Genomic DNA, 20,536 nt, shown 5'->3' with positions numbered 1-20,536 from the left:
TAGAACATTTCCAACAATGTGTTGGCCACATGATGTGATATAGTGTATAAAGATGATTACAAGTGTCTCTGCATAGTGACGTCCACCACATTCTGAATCTCTTTTAAACATCGTCTGCACTCACATACAACTGTCTACTTCTTCTCAGAGTCATTTAGGGTGAGTTGTGCTTGAGTTCTCTGCTGATGAAAAAGCTTGACAAGATTTCAGAGGCTATTTGGGCTGAAGAGAACTCTGCCTTGAAGTGGATGATGATGAAGGGTCAGTCACTGGACTTTCCTTGGTGCTATGGTCAAGACCGTGACCTGCAGGGAAAAAGGTGGGGTGTGAAAAGACAGAGATGTTGAGTTTGTGCGTGCAGAGCTTAATATAGTACAGTATATATAAGGATGGCAACCTGTAATTGGTTTACTGTGACCATATGGCCTACTAAAACCTGTATCAGTGTTGCCTTACAAAGCTGCCACTGTGACCGTACCGATTCGCAGAATGGTCTGGTTTAGCAAGTGTAAATAAGGAAGGTAGATGTTGTTTGGTTCAGGGGAAGAGACACACATCTTCCCATCAACTAATGTGACGGTCTGACCAAAGGCAGACAGCTGAAAGAAAATGAGGAAGAACATTAAGATGATATTTCGAGGACTTTGCCTCATCTCAGAAAAGGTGCAGGTGTATACTGTGGGTTGTGTATAAATGGTTTCAGTCTGGGTACCTGGTTTCTCAGAAGCTTTTGTGTCAGCCGCAGGAACGTGGTGCTCTGTACACCTCGCAGGTCACTGAGGAGCAAAGTGGCTCGAGCTAAAGTCACAATGGATCCTGGTGGCATATGTGTTCTCCCGGAGAGCATGCTCACTGCTTTCTACACACACACACACACACACGTCATGAGCTACAGATCAGGTAGTCCCTCTTTTATTTGCATGAGTACCAAAACATTGAGTGAAGAAATAAGTGACATATTACTTGCTGAACACATTCAACATTATTTGTGTCAGCCAAGTTTTCCCCTCTTGTTTTTTGACTTGACCAATTTTATTACTTTAAAACATGTACAATATTTCTCTTAATTGTTAGAAATATATAGACAAAAGGTGTTTCTGTTGGTACCTGCAGCATTGTCATGCTCCCCTCATTTCTTCCTCTCTTTGCTTCCAGCTCAGCACCTTCGACCATCAGTAGGGCTTGAGTATCGTGGTCTCCCCACAGTGTGCACTCTTCTATACCCTCATGTAACACCAGAGCTGCCTCGTCATTATGGTTCCTATCTAAGAAGACAATAACAAGACATGCACACACTTAATATTACATACTCCTATGCAGTTTTATTTTCTTATGATCATACTCAAGTGAAACACATATACGTCTGGTTGTACTAGTTTTGGGTATGAGAAAAAAAAGTCATTTATTTTGGTGTTTGTAAATCTTGTGATAATAAGCGCATACTGACATACCACAAACACCTTGGGGAAAGAAAAGATTATCTGACAAAAAATACAAAACAAAAAGAAAAACCTAACCATACCTGGTAACAGAGCAGTCTTGCCTGGGCTGGAGGCAGTCAGGCTGTGGAACAAAGCCAAACGGCAGCGCAGCCACAGAGATGCTCCGACTCGCTCACTCGCCTCAACTGCTCTCGGACAGTCTACTTGGAGGTTTTCTGACACACTGAAGTCTTCATCGTTCTTCAGACATGATACAACAAAGATGAATGCCAAATAAACACGAAAGAAACTGTAATGTAGGGAAGGTGGAAAACAAAAAGGAGATGCTACCACATTCAGCTGATTACAGCTTCTTTCAGTCTGGCATTTGACCTTTGAACTATTGAACTATTTACGGGATTTATCTTCACTGTAAGAAATTATATAATTATGCTATACACTTACATTATGGGCACCTGAAGAATCAGTGACGTGTTTCAGTCCAGATTTGGATTTTTCATCAACTAATCGTGATGTCTGCAGCAGCTCCAGAGATGAAACTGCTACCTCAGTACTGAAATTACAATTACATTGTGTGCACATGAGCAAGTGTTATACTGACACGTTGTGTTGGGAAAGACTTCGTTCATACAGAATAAAACGGAATAGAAGACATTTTGAATTTAAATCTGGGCAAATACACAAACTCATATGAACATGTGCATACAGGGTACATGTGTAAGGCCATAATAACCTCAGTACAGGGTGTCCTCGCTGCATGTGGAGTTTGGCCTTTAGAAGATTCAATTCTATTGTCAGTTCCAGGTTTTCCATTTCACTACAAATATGAGATGTGAGTTGCTGCGAGATAGAGTGCAACAAGGAGGACACTCCTTCTAGCAAGAAGAACTGCAACAGAAAACAAGACAAACAGGACAAACATGTCAAATTATTTACTCCAAAGAAATTACAATGTGCCAAGAAGAAGATGTCTCCAGCCCTGCCCTAGAATACACTTCAAAAGAATATTTGGCACTGACTTTGATTTTGTTCTGGTGAACACCCACTTTTATCATGTGAACGTTTAATTAGTCCTTCCTCCTTCATTGTTTGAAAAAGTATTTAAAAAAATACAATAAAAAAACATCATAAATCTTTTTTCTTTTTTTTTTTACCTTAATGCTCTCCAGACTGTGTTTCTGCCTCTCAGAGGCAGCAGTGACAATGTTTTGCTCCTCTGTGTTCTGGCTGGAGGTTTCAATGTCCTTGGTGTCCTGTTTTTGCTGTTGTGAGGTCGCCAAACCAAACTGTGGGCTGGCAGAAGTTTCATCCTCAGCAGAATTGGCTAAAAGATATTTTCATAATGTGTGTGAAATACAGATTTTTTTACCCCCACAATACATTATGTATGTTTTATGTGTGTATAAATATTCCAAAATGCTTAGTTTAAAACACAGTTAAGTGATCCAAACTGTAAAACCAAAACAAAGAAACATAAAAATAGAGAGAGAGAGAGAGAGAGAGAGAGAGAGAGAGAGAGAGAGAGAGAGAGAGAGAGAGAGAGAGAGAGAGAGAGAGAGAGAGGAGAGAGGAAATTCTCAGTTACAGACCTGGCACAGCGCTGCCACATTCAGAGTTAGCAAGTGCCAGGACAAGCTGAGCACGAGCAAGGTTCAATCTAACACACAGGTTGGGTCCATACAAGTTGTGAACCTCTGGGGAAAAGTCACAGTTCAGGAGCTCCTCCAAAGCCTGACAACAAAGAGCACATACAAACAGATTACACAGACAAAACGTCAGTGGAGTAAGTTATTTAGCATCTATCACGTGGGGCAAACGCATGACTCGAACAGAAGCACCACGAAACAGCACAACGAAGACAGAAATAAAAATATATACATTGCTTTATTTTTAGAGTTGGGTTAGTGTATGTGTGTTTGTACATTGATGTGAGCAAGTAAGTCTAACCCTAACCAGCGATAAATTACCACATTATTCATATTCTTCATTATAGTTATTTTAGAGTCTTTAAAATGATTTCTATGCTCTTCCTTATTTCGAAAATTTTAATTTACCTGAAGATCCTGATATCTTCACTGCACACACGCACGCACGCACGCACGCACAGACACACACACACACACACACACACCTCCACATTGTCTGAAAGAGGCTTGTCACTGTAGAACGTCTTCATGGGCTGTAAAATAAGCACTGGAATTAATATCATGGTCTCAAATGTATGTGTTAACAAACATGGTACATTATAAACACCTGACTGAAAGTGAGACGCTACATTTTCTTTTCAACACATCAGATGTAACAAAAGGCAATCCTATTACATATTCTAATAATAATCACACAATACTGAAACCTGCTTATTTGAAAGAGTTTCTGGTACCAGGACAGATAAAGGTGAAAAGCTATGCTTCATACTTTGAGACTAGCTCGGGCAATGTAGTGTCCATCATGCCAAAGGACACTGACTCCTTGTATGAGCTGACATGTCTCCTTCACAGCATCAGTGAACAGACACAGTTGAGTCAAGACACGTATCTGTAGGAAACACCAACTCAGATGTAAAAAAACCCCCCAAAAAACACATAATATATGAATGAAACTGTACACATAATGTGGCAGAAGACATTTTCTGACCTTCAATATTTTGCAGTCAACAGTGCGTTGAACATCTCTGCACATGTTCTCAACAAAATACTGGAGAAGAACAATTACAGGCAGCACCTGAATGTACACACAAACAAATATCAAAACAAAGTATTTAGCATAAAACGTTTCAAGTGCAGACTGACCGTGTTTATTTATGTACCGTGATGTGGTAGCCTTTGGTGAAAAGCCAGTAGGAAATGAAGCTCAGGCTTGTTACAGGGGCGCTGACGTGATTTCCGTGGTGTTCTGAGAAAAGGTCAGTACCAGGGAACAGTTCGTTGACAATGCTGTGTGAAGCATACTGGAGGTCGGCCTGGGGTTGAGCCATAGAGCAACTCAGCACACACTGAGGAAGTTGGTAAGAAATACACACTTTATTAGAATCCATGCACCAAAAAAAACCACAAACCTGCCAATTCAAAAGCAGAAATCACCATCATCAGGGAGCAATATCCTGGGAAAAAATTACCTTAAAGAGGTAAGCAGACAGGAGGCAACATGTGGTCCGCTGACTGACATCAAAAGTTAAGATATACCTGAAGATGAAAATACATTCTTCAGTATCATGTTGGTTGTGGAGGCCAATACAGAGAGAAAAGGTTGATGAAGTCAATGCATCTCTCACTGTAACCTACTGTGCTATTTTGGCAGTGAGGACAGCGGCTTGCAGACATCCCCAAATGCCAGCTTGTCTTAGAGTTTGTTGCATGGAGCCACTCCCATAGGACACGCCATCCCATTTGTCTACGACTCCAGGGCAGTGTAAGGCACAGTCTACGGCTTTACTCCAGCTGGAGTTGGCTGCCCTGCAGTTAAAGAAAATGTGAGAATAGGCAGGTTTTAAGAATGAAAGAAAACATATTACAAGTTCAATTTTCATTTAAGAAATGCACAAAATAGAAAAAGGTTTGCTCCAAAACACACACACACACACACACACACACACACACACACACACACACACACACACACACACACACACACACACACACACACACACACACACACACACACACACACACACACACACATACATACACACACACACACACACGCATAACACAGATTACTGACCGTGTGTTTCCATTGTAGAAATGAAGGTTTCCCATTTCATGCAGTGCCTGAACTCTCAGGCATTCATGATTGTTAGCATGGAGGTATTCTGATGAAAAGATGAACAAAAATGGGAAGAGCAGTGACATCTCTGAACCTGACTATCTAACACACAACTATACTGCCCTCCTCATTTTGTTACCTCCTACTTGCTGTAAAAGTACCTAAACATTAACACTAATACCATAAACGTCAATACTTTGCTGGTTCATATAATGAGTGCTTAAATCTGTAAGTATTTTGCACACTGACTTATTGCTTCGGAGTACGCAGCAACGACAGTTGGCGTGTGGTCAGGACTAATTGGGAGGGCGTAGATTGTATTTAGAGCACCGAAGTCCTCTTCTGTCAGATCACAACTTTGGATGTTTGGTATGTGCTTAACAAGAGGAGAGAAATCCACCCGGCTTGCTGATTGGCTGAGCCCTCTGCTCTCACAGTGCTGGAACTGTGTCACAAAGCCTTCAGAAAATAATGGAAAGAACACAAACAAATATGAGTTTGGAATAGTGAGTGAGTTGAGTGTGTGTATGCGTATGTACTGTTGATGTAGTATTAAACTCACAGGGCTGTGTGTGTGCCAGAAGCAGCGCCAGCAATGAGCGAGCATACTGCAACACCTGACGACAACGTGGTTTTTTCTCAAGAGCTTCATTGTAGCATCTTAGCGTGTCGTCCACATCCAGAGGAACACGGACATTAAACATGGAGAGCCTGATCTCAGAATCTTTGACACGAAACACAGATTACATGCATTAAAATATCACCAGTCCATATTAGCGCTCATCATAGTGCATGGACAGCCCTGCTCAAAGTCACTAATGATGTGATTATCGTTGCAAACCTTTCAATTCAGCCGCTTCCTGAGGAGTGAGGTTTCTGAATGACACTTTTTTGCAACTGGCCTGTTTCTGTTCAGATTGAGCCTTCCACCCACTGAGGAGCTCACAGTCTGCATAGCTTCTGCAAGTTACCTGTAACACAGAGACCTTTTATTTTGTAAAAGTCAATTTTACCCTCATAAAAATTGATTTTATGGAATAAAAACGAGAGAACAAGAACAGAATTATATAAGTGAGAAATTGTTTTGTAAAGCAATCATTTATTATGCTGATTTATCGCAAGATCATATTCCCTTTTGATATAGATTTTAAAAAATGTAATATAGTGTATATCAAAATGTTTCCTTATTTCAGTGAACACAACAATAATTTCATTTAAAACTGGACAAAGCATACTTGGTATGAGATTACACACACAATGTGTTTCTGTGTGTAGGTGTACATGTATGCGACTACCTTCATGCCAGTGATTTCATGTGTCTTGACGTGGTGTGGCTGTGGGACAGCAGGTCCTTCAAAAGAACTTATTCTTTCAAGCAACTGGCTCTGAGCATCAATGAGCAGAGGGATTACCATCATGGCGTAACGTTCTCTGGAACACATGTACCAATGGTTACAGAAATATATATATACATATATATAATTTGATTTTTTTTTTTTTAAATGACCAGAAGTCTTTTTACAATTTAAGTGTTTTTATGTCTGACTATTGAGAAGCTCCCCTTAGAGTTCTCGTGATAATAACTCCTTCCTGTCAGTTTTTTGGTGTTTCCATATTTGAATCTGTATTACTCACCGTGTATATGAGTTGAACAATAAGGCAAAATGGGCCAGGGTTTCCCACTTGCCACTGTCATGGAGCTTCTCCAGGGTGTACAACACCAAGGTCCGAACCCAACGCAGCTCCACTTGGATGCGATCTTCCAGTGACGCTGACAAGTGAAGATTAGTCTCCAGTTCCTCTTCGGTCAGTTCCCTGTCATATATGCTCCAGAGCTATTTAGATTAAATAAGAAGATGCAAGTCACAGAGGGTGCTGGGTGAATCACCGTGGGAATAAATACCCGTGAGTTTCACAGACCTGGAGCTTGTTCAGCATGTCCATGATGAGATCAGTAGCCAGCACAAGCAGTGGTGTGAAGACACCGTGGAGCTCATCTGCAGTGACAGGAGGGAGACTCTCAAGCTGAGAAGTTCTCTGCGCAAGGAGAGTGATTGTGGAGTTTTGGTCCCACGTAGTCTGACAAACAAACTGCAGAGTGGTCCAATGACTGCCACGATGCGCCAGCACCTGGAGTGAATGGAAAAATTATCTCGACATGCATAATTCTGTATCGTATGTACAAAATATAATATTGGTAAATCACTGACAGGATATGTTGTAAAAACATGCAGCTAAATAAGATAATAACACCCCTTTGTTGTGGTGCATGTGTGCATGCATGAACAATACCATGGCTCTCCGAAGATGTAAAGCAACTTTGTTGAGTGAATCCAGAAAAGCAACAGTTTGTTCCTGTGTCTCAACCTGCTGTCCCACAGGTTTAGAGAAACCCTCTTCATTGCCGCTTCTCTCCTCGTCGGCAGAATCATCATGATGGACATCTGGATGAGATGTCCAGAGAAATGATGAAAGACAGGCACCTCTTTATGTGAAGGTTAAGAAAGTTTACACAAATTTTCCCTCTACCTTTCTTGATAGTTCCATCTTTCTCATCCTTCTTTTTGTTCTCGTGAACGCGCATTTCATCATTCAGTGTACCAGAGTGAGAGGAGTGTCTCACAAAAACATTTGCATATTCAGACGATTGCCATTCCTGTGAGTTCCTCTGCATCATGAAGCCAGAATTGGCCAGAGAAAAGTACGAAGGGTTTAACTGGCTGTACCTGAGCAAAGCAAAAACAGTAAGTAAGATTAAAGGTGTATATATACACACTGAATATACCATGTTCAGCAATCTACATTTGACAGCAGTCAATGGAAATATCTATTAAAACTACTGTATGTCACACCAGAGACCAGAAGTAATGACGTAAACTTTGTTTCAACATTTAATGTATCTGGCATCAAGCATAAACCTGTGCTGCAGGGCTCCTCCCTGTGACTTCTCCAGGTCTCGGTAAAGAAGGGCCAAATGTGCCTGAGCCATTATGTAGTTCAGATGGGATCTCCACACACTTTGCTCATGACACAGCCTCCTCCGCTGAAGCTGATTTTTGTTGTGTTGCACTGCAAATGACATCATGTTGAGGAGTTTCTCCACGAGGTGCACCTCCCTACGCACACAGAAAGACGTCCAGGTTACGTGTTCACGTCACCTCACAGATAAACAGATACAAACACCGGCAGATATACTGTACCTGTTAGTTTTCACTTTCTTCAACATGCCATGTGGCATCATCTGCTTAAGTCGCTTTCTTAATTCATCAGTCGATGAGTCCTTGTTCCGCTAGAAGAAACACAACATGTTTGTGTTATCTGTTGTGATGAAGCAGCAAGCAGTGTGACTTCTTCAAAATGATATTGTGTCAAGTCAAATGCATAACTTTTTTTTCCCTGCACATTTGTATTTTCACCTGGGGTGCATCATTTCCTTTGGAAGCCTGGGCAACATTCCTTTTTGACTGGTTGCTTCCTGCCGCAAGATTTTTTGAACTATGAAATAAATTAGACTCAGAGATTACATGATTAAGTGAATGAAGTTTACATGTTTGAAGATGTATTTTTCAAATGTGCAAATTCTCACCTGGAAAGAATTTGGATTATGGTTTTCCCCCAATCTAACACAAGAGCTTGATGACCTTCCTCCAACGCTCTTTGGAGTAGTAGTGCAGATAGCTCAGCAAAACATGACGCACGTTTGAGTGTCATTACTGTCAAGAATACACACACACACACACACACACACACACACACACACACACACACACACACACACACACACACACACACACACACACACACACCCACACACACACATGAATGAACAACAATAATCTATTATTTTAATCTATTATTGTTATTCTTAAAGATGTGCCATTCACCGTGTTGGTAGGCGTCGTTTAATGTGCTAATGAAGATCAGCTCATACAACGAGGAGAGATCCTCACAGCCACTCATTGGCCTGGAAATTCCTGAAGAAATAAAGACCTTTTTATACAGTATGAAGGCTATTCTGCTTGACAAAATCAAAAATCTTAAAACATCAATATTCACAAAACAGGTGATTTTTCTAGTGTTTGGAAATTATAGCATCACCAAACTTACCATTCTCTGCAGTGGGAACAGCTTCAGGTGTAATTCTCTTTTTGTCCATCATGTGCAGTGCCATCAGCTGAACGCCTGTCTTTATGTCACCCTTAAATACACCCTTCGATACTCTCTTACAACACACACACACGCGCACACACACACACACACACATACACACACACACAAAATAAGTTATGGAATAGATATCAACTTTTGAGAGTAGCTGTATTGTTGTGTTTATTTGCACCTGGGCATCATAAACTTCCTGCAGGAGCGTGCGGCCACAGCCCATCACCCCAGCTGCTACCTCAGGCTCCCGTAATATCCGTAAGGCCTGTCAGGAAGTACAGAATGCTTATTGTTGGTGATTAAGACATAAAAACCAAATGTGTTTTTTTAGATTCTGACATACGGTATGAAATTGCTGATGGGCCTTCCATAAAAATTACTAGCAAATGCATTAACTATACCTCTTCATTCATACATACCTTTGATAAGTAGTAAGTGATGCAGGCTATCATTTGCATGAAAGATTCTGAGGTGTTTCCGATCCATTTTTGTTTGAGGTGACCTGAATTCTCTTCCAAAACCACCAAGCATTTTTTCAGCACCTGAATATCAGAACCAAACACACACCATTTACTGTTGCCATCATTTGTATTGTGCTATTTGTTAAAACCCATGTGGATGAGATTTGTACATACTTCAACCACTGGCCGGTAAATGATCTGATGGAAGATTAGAGGCGTCAGGAGGCCGTAACAGCCGACGGCAGCTTGTAAAGCTGCACCACCATCATTCAGACACATTGCCAAGTCCATGGCAACTAGCATTCGCTCACATTCAGCCAGTCTGGCTTCCTGTATACGCAAATAATTATTGATGATTTATACAAATGACTACAACTTGTATTCATCTAATGTCAGGCAAAATAACATCAAACTTATTTTCACAATCCAATCTTGTTATTTCACAGAATCTCTCTTTCACCTGTTCCCAGACAACTGGTCCATTTACACTGAATGAGTTACAATACAGTGATCCCTGCTGAATGTTGATCTCAGTTTCAATAAAGATGGATGAGAGGAACAACTGGCATTGGTGAGGAGAGGAGCAATGCAGCGTTTGTTTATGGAGTCTACGAGGAAGAGAAGAGTGTTATAAATACATCGCAAACCAAATGGAAAACTTCAATTATGTTTGCAGTGTTTGTGTGTCCCTCCTCACCTTGTGGTAGCAAATCTATCCTGTGGGCTGTGGGCTTCAGCGTCAGTGTCGGTATAGTGGATCCACAGTTCCCTGCACGCTTTTTTTGCGATGGCAAACTGCTCTGTTTGAAATGCCACCTGAAAGGAAGAGTAAAGCCAAAGTAGTCATCATACCCCGTTTGTCTTGTGTTTGTTTAGCCTGGTATGTTCTGTACCTGAGCCAAATGAGCCCACGAGGAGAGCAATGACACCGGGATGGAGGCCAGCACTGGTAATGTGGTCCCACCGATAGTGTTGCCCAGTAGCTTGCCCGCGCTGTTGTAGGCTGCAACAGCAAACAGATACTTCTGGTTGGGTTCCAGGCCCTCCACCTTCAGGACACACTCACCAGATACTGCCGGTACCTAAAAAAAAACAAGGTCAAACCTTATATGATATACACAGGCAAACAATATATCTAACTGGACCTGATAGTTTACAGTACGTAGAAATAAATGACCATATTTCCAGTTCCTGGCAGGTTGCAATCGCCAAGGTGAACCTTTCTCATAATACCCTCAGCTGCTCGACCAGAAAGCTGGTACCAGCACACCTAGAACAAAAAATAACAGTAAAACAAAGTAATTGATGTTGTGGAGACTATTTGCTCTTTGTCAGACCCGGAAGTTATTGTCATAATAATAATGGGGTTGGGTAAGAAAAAAAAACACATCTCACTTGTTCCTCCAAGTTGTAAGGTGCAGCAAGAAAGGTGAAAGAGTGATAAGTGCGTGAGAGTAGGATCGGAGGAGGTGGAGGATTTTCTGCTCCCTCAGTTCTCTTTTCACTCCGACTTTCAGATGGCGTGTGACAAGTGGACATGTACACTTTTCTCTCCTCTATGCACGCTTTTTCCATCAAGGTGGAGGCCTCCTTTCAGGGGAAATGAACAAAAGAGTCGCCGTTCCCAAATGCTCAATTCATCAGATGTCAAAATCAGAATTGAGATTGTTGATGGATACATAGGTATTTGATGAATGAATGTGCTTGTGAAACCTGGAGCAGATTAGTTGTTTTGCTGCGATCAAATGGGTCCTTGTAGATAAGTGAGGCCTTCTGGATCAAGAAGAGTGCTCTGGATACCTTGTTGTTTTTGATTCGGTCCAATATTTCAACCTCAGAAACTGAACCAATAATAAACAATAAATAACTTCAAACAAACCAAATATTCTAAGTCATTATTGTTGTTTTCAGTTTGTGTAGATGATTAGAGGTTAAATGTAAAGAAAAATAAATAAATAAATTCTGCATTAGAGAAAAACATTTAACTCTATTTAAAAGGGTACAAAGTTAAATACCTCAAAGGCCTATCAACCATAATTCATGTACAATATAAAAAGTTTAGGTCCCAATACTGACCCCTGGGGGACAAAACCAGCAATGTCAAACCTACACGCTTTAGAGCAGAAATGTACAACCAAGTGTTGGTTTCATCATTTTCACCTTGAAATAAACTCAATGATACAGCAATTGGACTCATTTTTGTGCAGATGTGACTGGGATTCTAAATTATATACACCCAGTATGTTAATGGCTTTAAAATTCCCTAGTTCCCACTAATTTAACACATCTGTATCAAAAACAACATGAGGATATATATATATACACACACACTAATATATATATATGTATATACTTATATATAACTTATTAGTATCATGAAGACTCTGACCTGCATTTAGCTGCAGCAGCAACAGGGAAGCCTTATGGTCGATCAGGTCGAGTTCCAGATGCAGATCTTTGGCCAGCAAGTACAGACATGTGGAATTACCTTGTTGAGAGTCTTTAAAATCTGATTCGATTTTAGTTTCTATCTTGTCTTTTGCCGTCGGCCCAATCTCATTTGTTTTATTTTCTTTTTCTGATAATGATGAGGACAACGTTGAAGTAGTTGACGGAGAAAGAAGATTCCATTTCTATGGGAAGAAAAGGATTTCTGATTACTAATCTTGGATCATATAAAACAGACTTTATTCATCTCAAAACACATAAATTTCACCATCACAAAATGTCTTCATCGAATGAAAAATAAAAACTATGGACGATGGAAAGATAAATAACCAGGAGAAAATGGATTTACATCATGCATTTTAGTCCCGAGATCCTGCTTCAAAGTATTGCCTACTTTAAAAGACTTTTGCTAATGTTTTACATGCAAAACAGGTTAACCGCATACCTGCATGTAGGCAGAATCTGTGACTGCTGAGCAATCTTGAGGTGGCTGCAGCATATCCCATCTCACAGTCTCTCGGCCCCTCTCCGCTACCTCACGTACCTTCTGAAGCAGCTCCACAGGTGAGCACTTGAGAGAAACCCAAACAAAGCAAAGGCACAGTTTAGCACTTTGACACTGAATGTGCATAATGTGCTTTGTACTCATTGTGAATTTATTTGGAGTACTGCCAACACAATCAATCTCAAGAAGAGAAGAAGAGCTCACCTTGGCATCATCAGGGTTTTGGACACTGTCTTCTAGAAATCAAATATGAACAAAACTGTTGTCATAGGTGTGGTTATAAAAACAAGGTCTGTGTTCAAACAAACCGAAAGAGAGCAAATGTTAAGGGAATAATGTCTCACCTGACTGCTGTGCTTCAGTGAAATGTTCAGGTGCACTGTCCAACAGAATCCTCAATGCTGAGGTCATCTCGAACATCATCCCACAGTCAACTACTGCCAGGTCGCAGGTAAATGCCACCTTGCATAGCATCGACAGACACAACACCAACTGCAAGAAAAATGATGTTGAAAACTGTCAAACGAGTGCAACACTTCAGCCTCGAAATACATTAATGGACAGTAATATAATAAGAGTACATGATAAAAGTGACTAAACTTGTAACATGTTGACCATTTAATAAATGTATACCTCATCATAACTGTCAATAGTCTGTAAGTGGTGCGTAAACTCCGGGGTGTTATGTTGATTCCTCTGTATCACCTCCTTCACTTTACTCCACGTATAAACTATAATATCCAAAGCAAGGTCTCCATCCACCTGCTCGTCCTACAAATACACAAACACAGACATGCAGTATACACAACACATGCACACACTGGAAAAGTCTTATTCTTAGCTCTTATTATGACTTTAATCAAAAAACTATATCTTCTACATTACAGATCGACACTAAACATTCAGACTTACAGGAACAGAGCCACAAGCAGACTTGTACAGGGTGTGTACCAGACCAGTGAGCTCATTGCCTAAGGACAGCGAAGACTTGCACCTGTCTGATAGAAACAGCAAGAAAAATATGTTATTCTAAAAATTACATTTAAAGTGTTTGGATAAATAAGGCCTGTAACCATTTCAACATCCACACAAACACAAAATAAAAAGTCTGAAAACAGCCAATGGGCTATACAGTTATATTCAGTTTCACATTTGGATATTCATATGAACATTAAGTGAGTAAGTTATATCAGGGTTAGGGTTAGTTTTCAATACCAGAGGTCTTGCTGTCCTCTCTGGTTGGGCGTCTCTGCGGTGACAGGGCCGAGTTAAAACTGTCGAGCAAAGCAAGCTCCCGCTCTGCCTTCCTGAATGAGTGACCTTCAACACCCTGACAGCAGGACACACAAATCAGCTCCCATACACACACATTAAAAAAAAAACAACACAAATAACTTTTTGGGGGAAAAAAAACCCTGAAATTACCAGTAGTCCTTTTCATGTTTGTTGTTTACAAAGCATTTATAATGGCAATAGACTGTGTGAAACTCACAGACAAAATGTGAAGCATCTCTCTGACAAGCTCAGTGATGAATGAATCTGGTCGCTTGTACTGAAACAGCAGCTTGATGAATCTCACAGCAGACATGATGGGCACCACGTCTTCACCTGGTAACACATCCAGTCACCTCACGTTGGTTTTTAATTACACAAACAAAGGCCAATGCAGCATAAGGCTTCAATGTGACTGTCATGTGAAAGGAAAAAGGAGAAAGAAACTGTGACTCGCCTTTGATCGCCTGATCAATGAGATCTGAAGTTGGTGTCAGTACAATAGGAGACAGGCATCGGTGGTTGTCGCATCTTTGCTCTGCGGTACTTGCAACTCCTTGACACACAGAAAGTAAATAAGATGAGGCAAAAAAAATTTCTCTTTTTCAAATGTTTTTCATGACATATGAAGAATTTGTAACACCAACATGGTTTTATTTATTTTTTTTGCCGTGTTTGTTTTGCTAACCTGACAGTATCGAGATGCCAGCAGACTGGAGCTCAACAATCACCTCCTGCAGATTCAGGTCATCTGGCATCTTCACCTGAAGTGGACGAGCATTGCTGTTCTGAAGGGCTTCCAAAATGGCCAAAAGCTGTCCCGCTCTGCTGTCAAACAGGTGTGACAGCATGCGCTCTGTCTGGGTCCGAGGCCAGGGCCCCTGTAATTTGTACCAAAAAAGAGAATCATTTGACTGTCTGTTCAAACAGAAGCAGAATTGTAGGTTGATATTAACAACAACTATAAATCTTACACTTGATATATCCTTCAAGGTGGTTTTGGTTTTAAATGAGAACTTGGATCTCTTTCTGCCTTCAAACACTGCCCGCTTAAATATCATGGCCCCCAGCTGAAAAAAAAAACAAAAACAGTCGCACTATTATTACAATAACTAAGGAACGTTTCATTAATTCCAGACATATTTATATAGTTTCAGAAGTGATTATACTGACTGGAATAGCAATTATCCACAAATCAGTGAATGTTAAAGCAGAGCCCCAATTTAAATGTCTGTTTGTTTGTTTTTTTAACACTTCAATGAAAGGAATGTTCTAACATCCTGCTGATGGGGAAATACACGGGTCATCATAACAGTGACTTATCTCTCACATATTTTAGCACTCTAACTGTATTCAGAAGAAACTTCCAGAAGCAAAGCCCCTGCCTTGATAGAAGCCTCTTTATAAGCTCTCTGAGTCTCTCTGGTGGTTGAAGCTTTACTCTGCTCATCCAGCTTCGCCAGCTCCTTGATTTTTCCCAAGGCTCTTCTGGCAAATTCCTGAAAATGGCAAAATTCTTTTCAACATGTGTTTGAAAGAAATACATGTAAATGCCACAAAGTGATACCTTTCATAGCAAGTACACATGCATAATCTTCATTAATGTTGGTCAAAGCAAAACTACAACCAGCTGGATAAGAGGACACAAACTGATCTGCAACGTGTGACAGTTGTAGCTCATTAGATCGGCCTGTGAACAGCCTATTTTGATCACTGTGTGTTTGTGGGTGTCTACTTTCAGGTGTCTTTCACCTCTGCCTGCACCGCAGCTTGGTTGTCATAGTAACAGTGGCAGACCGCACAGTAAAGCGTGACCATCAGTGGCAGGTACTTTGTAGTCATCAAAGGAATGGACATCTCTAAACTGATGCTCGCCCACAGGAGGTACTCAAGTGCCTGCATGGGATTATAAAAAGAGACAAAGCATTATAGTTATTGACACAGAAAGATATATAGAAAATATAACTCATATAATTGATATCACAATCATCCTACAGGAAGAATCTGTCAATTTTGCAACTCACTTTCAATAAACACTTGTAGCATTATGTATTTTAACCTCAAACTTTTTTGCCTGTACTCTTTGAAGCATAGCAATATAAAGTAGGTCTTGGAATTTCAATAGTCTATAACAACTTGAAAATAAGAATATTGTCAATATAAGTTAACCCAGAGTACCTGTGCGCTGCACTTCATGGTCATCAGGTAACGGCAGATAGAGTAAATGTGAACTGAACCTAGATATAATGAGAATGAAAAAAGAAAGTGACGTGCAGCAGTAAGCAAGGACAAAAATATCCAAAGGAATATCAAGTTAGATTTCTCACTAATTTTGAAATGAGCATAGACATTATCTCTGTAAGATACCATCGTATAATTGGTGGTAGAAGAGTGCATTTTGTTGAAGAGCTTGCATCACGATCCTGATGAAGTTCAGCACACAAAGAAGTGTATTTAGTCCCTCCTGGCTCAGGATGCTGTGCTTTTTCTCTTCCTCAAATATACACAGGGCACAGCCATGCATTGCATGTATCTGAACACACACATACACAGTAATATCACAAAGCTGTAATGTCAAAAACTCTTTCTCCAGAAGACAATTTAAAACAATGTAAAGCCCACACACACGGAGTCGAGAGTACCTTCATAGCAAAGATATCTTGGTCTGCATCAAAACCTTGGGGAAAGAAGCTGGCCATAAAGTGTCCGACATCTGTGACATCCATAATCTTCACTGACGTGACCTGCAACAGATGGAGGCTGTAGCCATGCCACTGAGCCAGCTGGAATAACTGCAATCAAAGACATGGAAAAGAAGACATTTAAAAAGGCAATTGGAAAGATTTGTTATGCAACAGACAGTTTGGACAAATTCTGCATTGAGATTGCAAAGCAGAATGAAGCAGGTTTTCTTAAATAGACCATGTTGAACAATCAAATTTGCCACTCACCTTTAATCCAAAAAGAAAATCTGCAATCTGCAACATGTGCTTCTGGAACAGCTTGACAGGCAGTCGATGCTTGTACTTTCTCCATATCCCCACAAGGATTTTAGTCCTTTGAAATAAAAAAAAAAAACAACAAATATACCAAATTATTAAAATTGACTACATAAACAGAAATAAAAAACTAAAAAGAAGTGAATTACTGTAAGACTATGTATGCAACACATATATGTTCATCTGACTCTCAGACAATTAGTTTTAATAATCTGTTTGCAGTTTTGTTGAGGACAAGAGTAGCAGGATTACAAGCAACTCTTCATACCAATAAAAAACATAAGTTCATAACAACGTTGTTTTCTTTCTCTGCTAATTATCGCCCAAACGTGCAGTTTTCTAATGTAACGCACATTGGAACCTACTGATATGAAAATACAGTGAGTGAAACTGAGGCGCCAAAGTTCACTTAAGTAATGTTTCACAGGCTTTTGAATGTCTTACCCTTTAGCGTAAGAGCCGTGATCTTGGTTGGTCGAAGTGATTTGTCTCATCAACGCCATAAACGAGTTCATGTCCCGTTTGAAACCTGCAATAACTGGGTTTCTTTTATCAAGATTCCCATAATATGAAGCCGGTAACTCCATTTAAAAGGCACTTTGAGCAAACCAACGCATTTGTTTCCGTGCGCTAACGCGACAGTGGCCCTGGAGACCGCTCACGTCTCCAGGGTAACGACGCACAGGAGGCAACGCGAAGGACATGACGCACGCCCACACGGAAGCTTTGCAGGAGGAGAGATCAACCAATTCAAAGTTACTAAACAATGTAGATTTAAGCAACAAAGTCTATTTTCTTTTCTTTCTTTTTTTTTAACATTTCACATTTCTCTTTTTGTCTGTACGTGACTTTTTAAAGCGTTATGCTTATTGCAAATAATTATCAAAAGAATGACCAAAGTTGTCAAGCTTTGCGTGTAAGTCAGATTTCGTTTCATAGTATTATTTTCATGTTTTATTTTCTGTTACAATGTGTTTTGAAAACCATATGTATTTTTAAAATAAGATATCCATGCCATAATTCATGAATAAAAACCTTTAATTTTCTAATGGAAATTATGTCATTGAAATGGCTACAGTGGAAGGATTTGTGGCTTGCTGCTCACTTTAAAGCTTTTAAATTTTTTTTGTAACTTGTGTGTTGTTGCAAAGGTCATTATGGCATATCCAAATGACACTCCATTAAAATATATATTGGACATTTATGTTGCACATGCTTCAGTAATGATAAAACTGTTATTGGCTGGTATAGAATGGCTCAATGCCAGGATTTCACTGATTGAAAAATGAGTGGAAAGCACTAAAACGTTAGCTAATGGCATCATGTTTTGTTTTTTTGTTTTTTTAAGTTTCAGTTTAATCTTGCAGTTGGCAAATCATACAGGCTTAGTGCCTGCTCTTTTCTTATTTGGCAACATGACAGGTAAGATGAAGCAGAGACTGTGAGAAATTTTTTTGGATGAATAATGAAAAAGACTTCATATTTTACATCTGAGCTCACGGCAAAAATGATAGGGTGTCACCTAATGCTTTCCTGTACGAACTCATCAGTTCCCATTCAGCCACACATCCACTCCACACACTGGCCTAAAGCTTCTGGCACTCACAGCCCAGCAGGCTAATGCTCTGGCAGCTACTCTTCAAACAAATGTTCACAAAATCACACCCGCTCACTCACACACACACACACACACACACACACACACACACACACACACACACACACACACACACACACACACACACACACACACACACACACACACACACACACACACACACACCAGACTGGGGCATTTCCTGAGGAATGAGTATGAGGACATCAGCAGTATTACAAGCCAATGCCACCTCCTGACCAGCAGGACAGACTGAGAGAGAGAGAGAGAGAGAGAGAGAGAGAGAGAGAGAGAGAGAGAGAGAGAGAGAGAGAGAGAGAGAGAGAGAGAGAGAGAGAGAGAGAGAGAGAGAGAGAGAGAGAGAGAGAGAGCCAGCCAAAGTCAGACAGATGAAACAATGAGGGTGATAGAGGGATAAACAGTTGACATCATTGTTCCAGAAAGATCAGCCTTTTGTCGGAGATCTTATTTGTGCATCCATGGGGAGTTTTGGATGCAGGCTGGGTGGGATGGGGAGGAAGGCCTATAAATGCGGCACAGGACAGCACACCAGCACCCATCTCGAACAGAATCAGCTTTCCTCACACTATTCTAACACCACTCCTGAAATCTTATCATGGATATTCCCATCCAGTATTCCTGGTACCGCCGTGGCTTCCCATATCGATTCCCTGACCTCTCCTTGGCAGAACCTCTCACTGATTGGCCACTGGTGTGGCCCTTCCCTTGGTCCTTCCCCTGGATGCGTCCTCTGTTTATGCGGTGGTTAAACTGGCCAGACAATGGACACAGTGAGGTATGGTACATAATTCACTAATGTTCTTTAGAATGCCAGAATGTCTTTAAAGTAATACCTGTAAGCCAAGAGTATCTCTACTACGTGTAATAATATACAGCTTTTCTTTGATTATCACACCTTCATTGTGGGATTCATATTTCTGATTTACATAACAGTAACAAAAATATAACACTGGAGAAAATTCACCTTGATATATACAACAAGATTTTGTATAGTGTGACATTAACAGCCTGCAGTATTTTCCTATGTTCTGCTGACTGATTTTGCAAGGCTGTTTCTAACAACTGCACTGTCTGTACAGATGCGAGTGGAAAAAGATCGCTACGTCATTTATATGGACGTGAAGCATTTTTCCCCCGATGAACTGTCTGTCAATGTCAGTGACGAGTTCATCACAATACATGGCAAACATGAAGAAAGACAGGTGAGACAGACTTTAGAGATCGTCAGAAATACATTGATGAGATGATATCTAACTCCCGAACTCTGTTTCCAGGATGACCACGGCTATGTATCAAGAGAGTTTCTGAAGAAGTACAGGCTTCCTGCTGGTGTGTCGAGTGCTGATGTGAAATCCAGCCTGTCGCCTGACGGTATGCTGACGATCACAGCGCCACGAGTGTCTGCTGGTCCGGAGCGCAGCATTCCTATTTCCTGTGAAGATGGAACACAGAAGCAAAAAATGTAAGGCAGAGTTGCCAGACTCTGTCTTACAACTAATCCTCAATTTAGCTTTGTGTTATATTTAACCTCTTACTTTTTGTCAGCACCATTTAGGTACGAAAATAGGCAAAAATATCTGAAAGTGCAGGTGAATTTTAGTGGAACAGAATCTAACTTGTAGATCACTCTTTTTCTGGTGTCTTCACTAAAAAACAGGAGTATTCTAAAAAAAAAAGAAAAATTGCTAAAATGCTGAGCACATAATAGTGATCTGAGGTATATGGATGTTAAGAGCACTATTTCCATATCTCAAATTTAATACATATATTAAATGCACATTTCATTAGGCATTTGGGTGTTTTAAAATGCTCTGCACTTAAGTTCTATATTTCCATGCTGCAACTGGCTT

The 20,536-nt window shown here is 40.4% G+C and overlaps 2 protein-coding genes across 2 annotated transcripts; one reads left to right on the top strand and one right to left on the bottom strand.

Moving 5' to 3' along the window:
- Window positions 1-213: 213 nt before the first annotated feature.
- Window positions 214-17,637, bottom strand: cfap54 (cilia and flagella associated 54; the record flags this gene model as incomplete). Its single annotated transcript, XM_080508988.1, has 52 exons — window positions 214-305; window positions 479-599; window positions 713-859; window positions 1,108-1,265; window positions 1,523-1,682; window positions 1,887-1,995; window positions 2,176-2,330; window positions 2,597-2,766; window positions 3,032-3,173; window positions 3,574-3,621; window positions 4,249-4,434; window positions 4,558-4,624; window positions 4,724-4,894; window positions 5,163-5,250; window positions 5,454-5,663; window positions 5,767-5,928; window positions 6,046-6,175; window positions 6,500-6,635; window positions 6,840-7,039; window positions 7,125-7,334; window positions 7,497-7,648; window positions 7,734-7,930; window positions 8,123-8,320; window positions 8,405-8,493; window positions 8,621-8,699; window positions 8,791-8,917; window positions 9,089-9,178; window positions 9,312-9,426; window positions 9,544-9,630; window positions 9,785-9,907; window positions 10,001-10,156; window positions 10,287-10,434; window positions 10,524-10,642; window positions 10,720-10,908; window positions 11,004-11,096; window positions 11,222-11,416; window positions 11,540-11,667; window positions 12,216-12,404; window positions 13,124-13,271; window positions 13,413-13,550; window positions 13,692-13,777; window positions 13,995-14,109; window positions 14,272-14,387; window positions 14,740-14,932; window positions 15,026-15,121; window positions 15,437-15,550; window positions 15,804-15,947; window positions 16,230-16,288; window positions 16,419-16,584; window positions 16,694-16,843; window positions 17,003-17,108; window positions 17,495-17,637. The coding sequence occupies 52 exons, from the start codon at window positions 17,635-17,637 to the stop codon at window positions 214-216; spliced, it is 7,110 nt and encodes a 2,369-aa protein (XP_080365114.1).
- Window positions 17,638-19,281: 1,644 nt separating this feature from the next.
- Window positions 19,282-20,152, top strand: LOC308139446 (alpha-crystallin B chain-like; the record flags this gene model as incomplete). The annotated part of the gene is made up of 3 exons (XM_080508903.1): window positions 19,282-19,461; window positions 19,766-19,888; window positions 19,961-20,152. The coding sequence occupies 3 exons, from the start codon at window positions 19,282-19,284 to the stop codon at window positions 20,150-20,152; spliced, it is 495 nt and encodes a 164-aa protein (XP_080365029.1).
- Window positions 20,153-20,536: the final 384 nt, after the last annotated feature.

Source organism: Blennius ocellaris, assembly GCF_963422515.1.
Source record: "Blennius ocellaris genome assembly, chromosome: 14".
Classification (NCBI taxonomy): domain Eukaryota; kingdom Metazoa; phylum Chordata; class Actinopteri; order Blenniiformes; family Blenniidae; genus Blennius; species Blennius ocellaris.
This window is presented reverse-complemented; position numbering and strand designations above follow the sequence as displayed.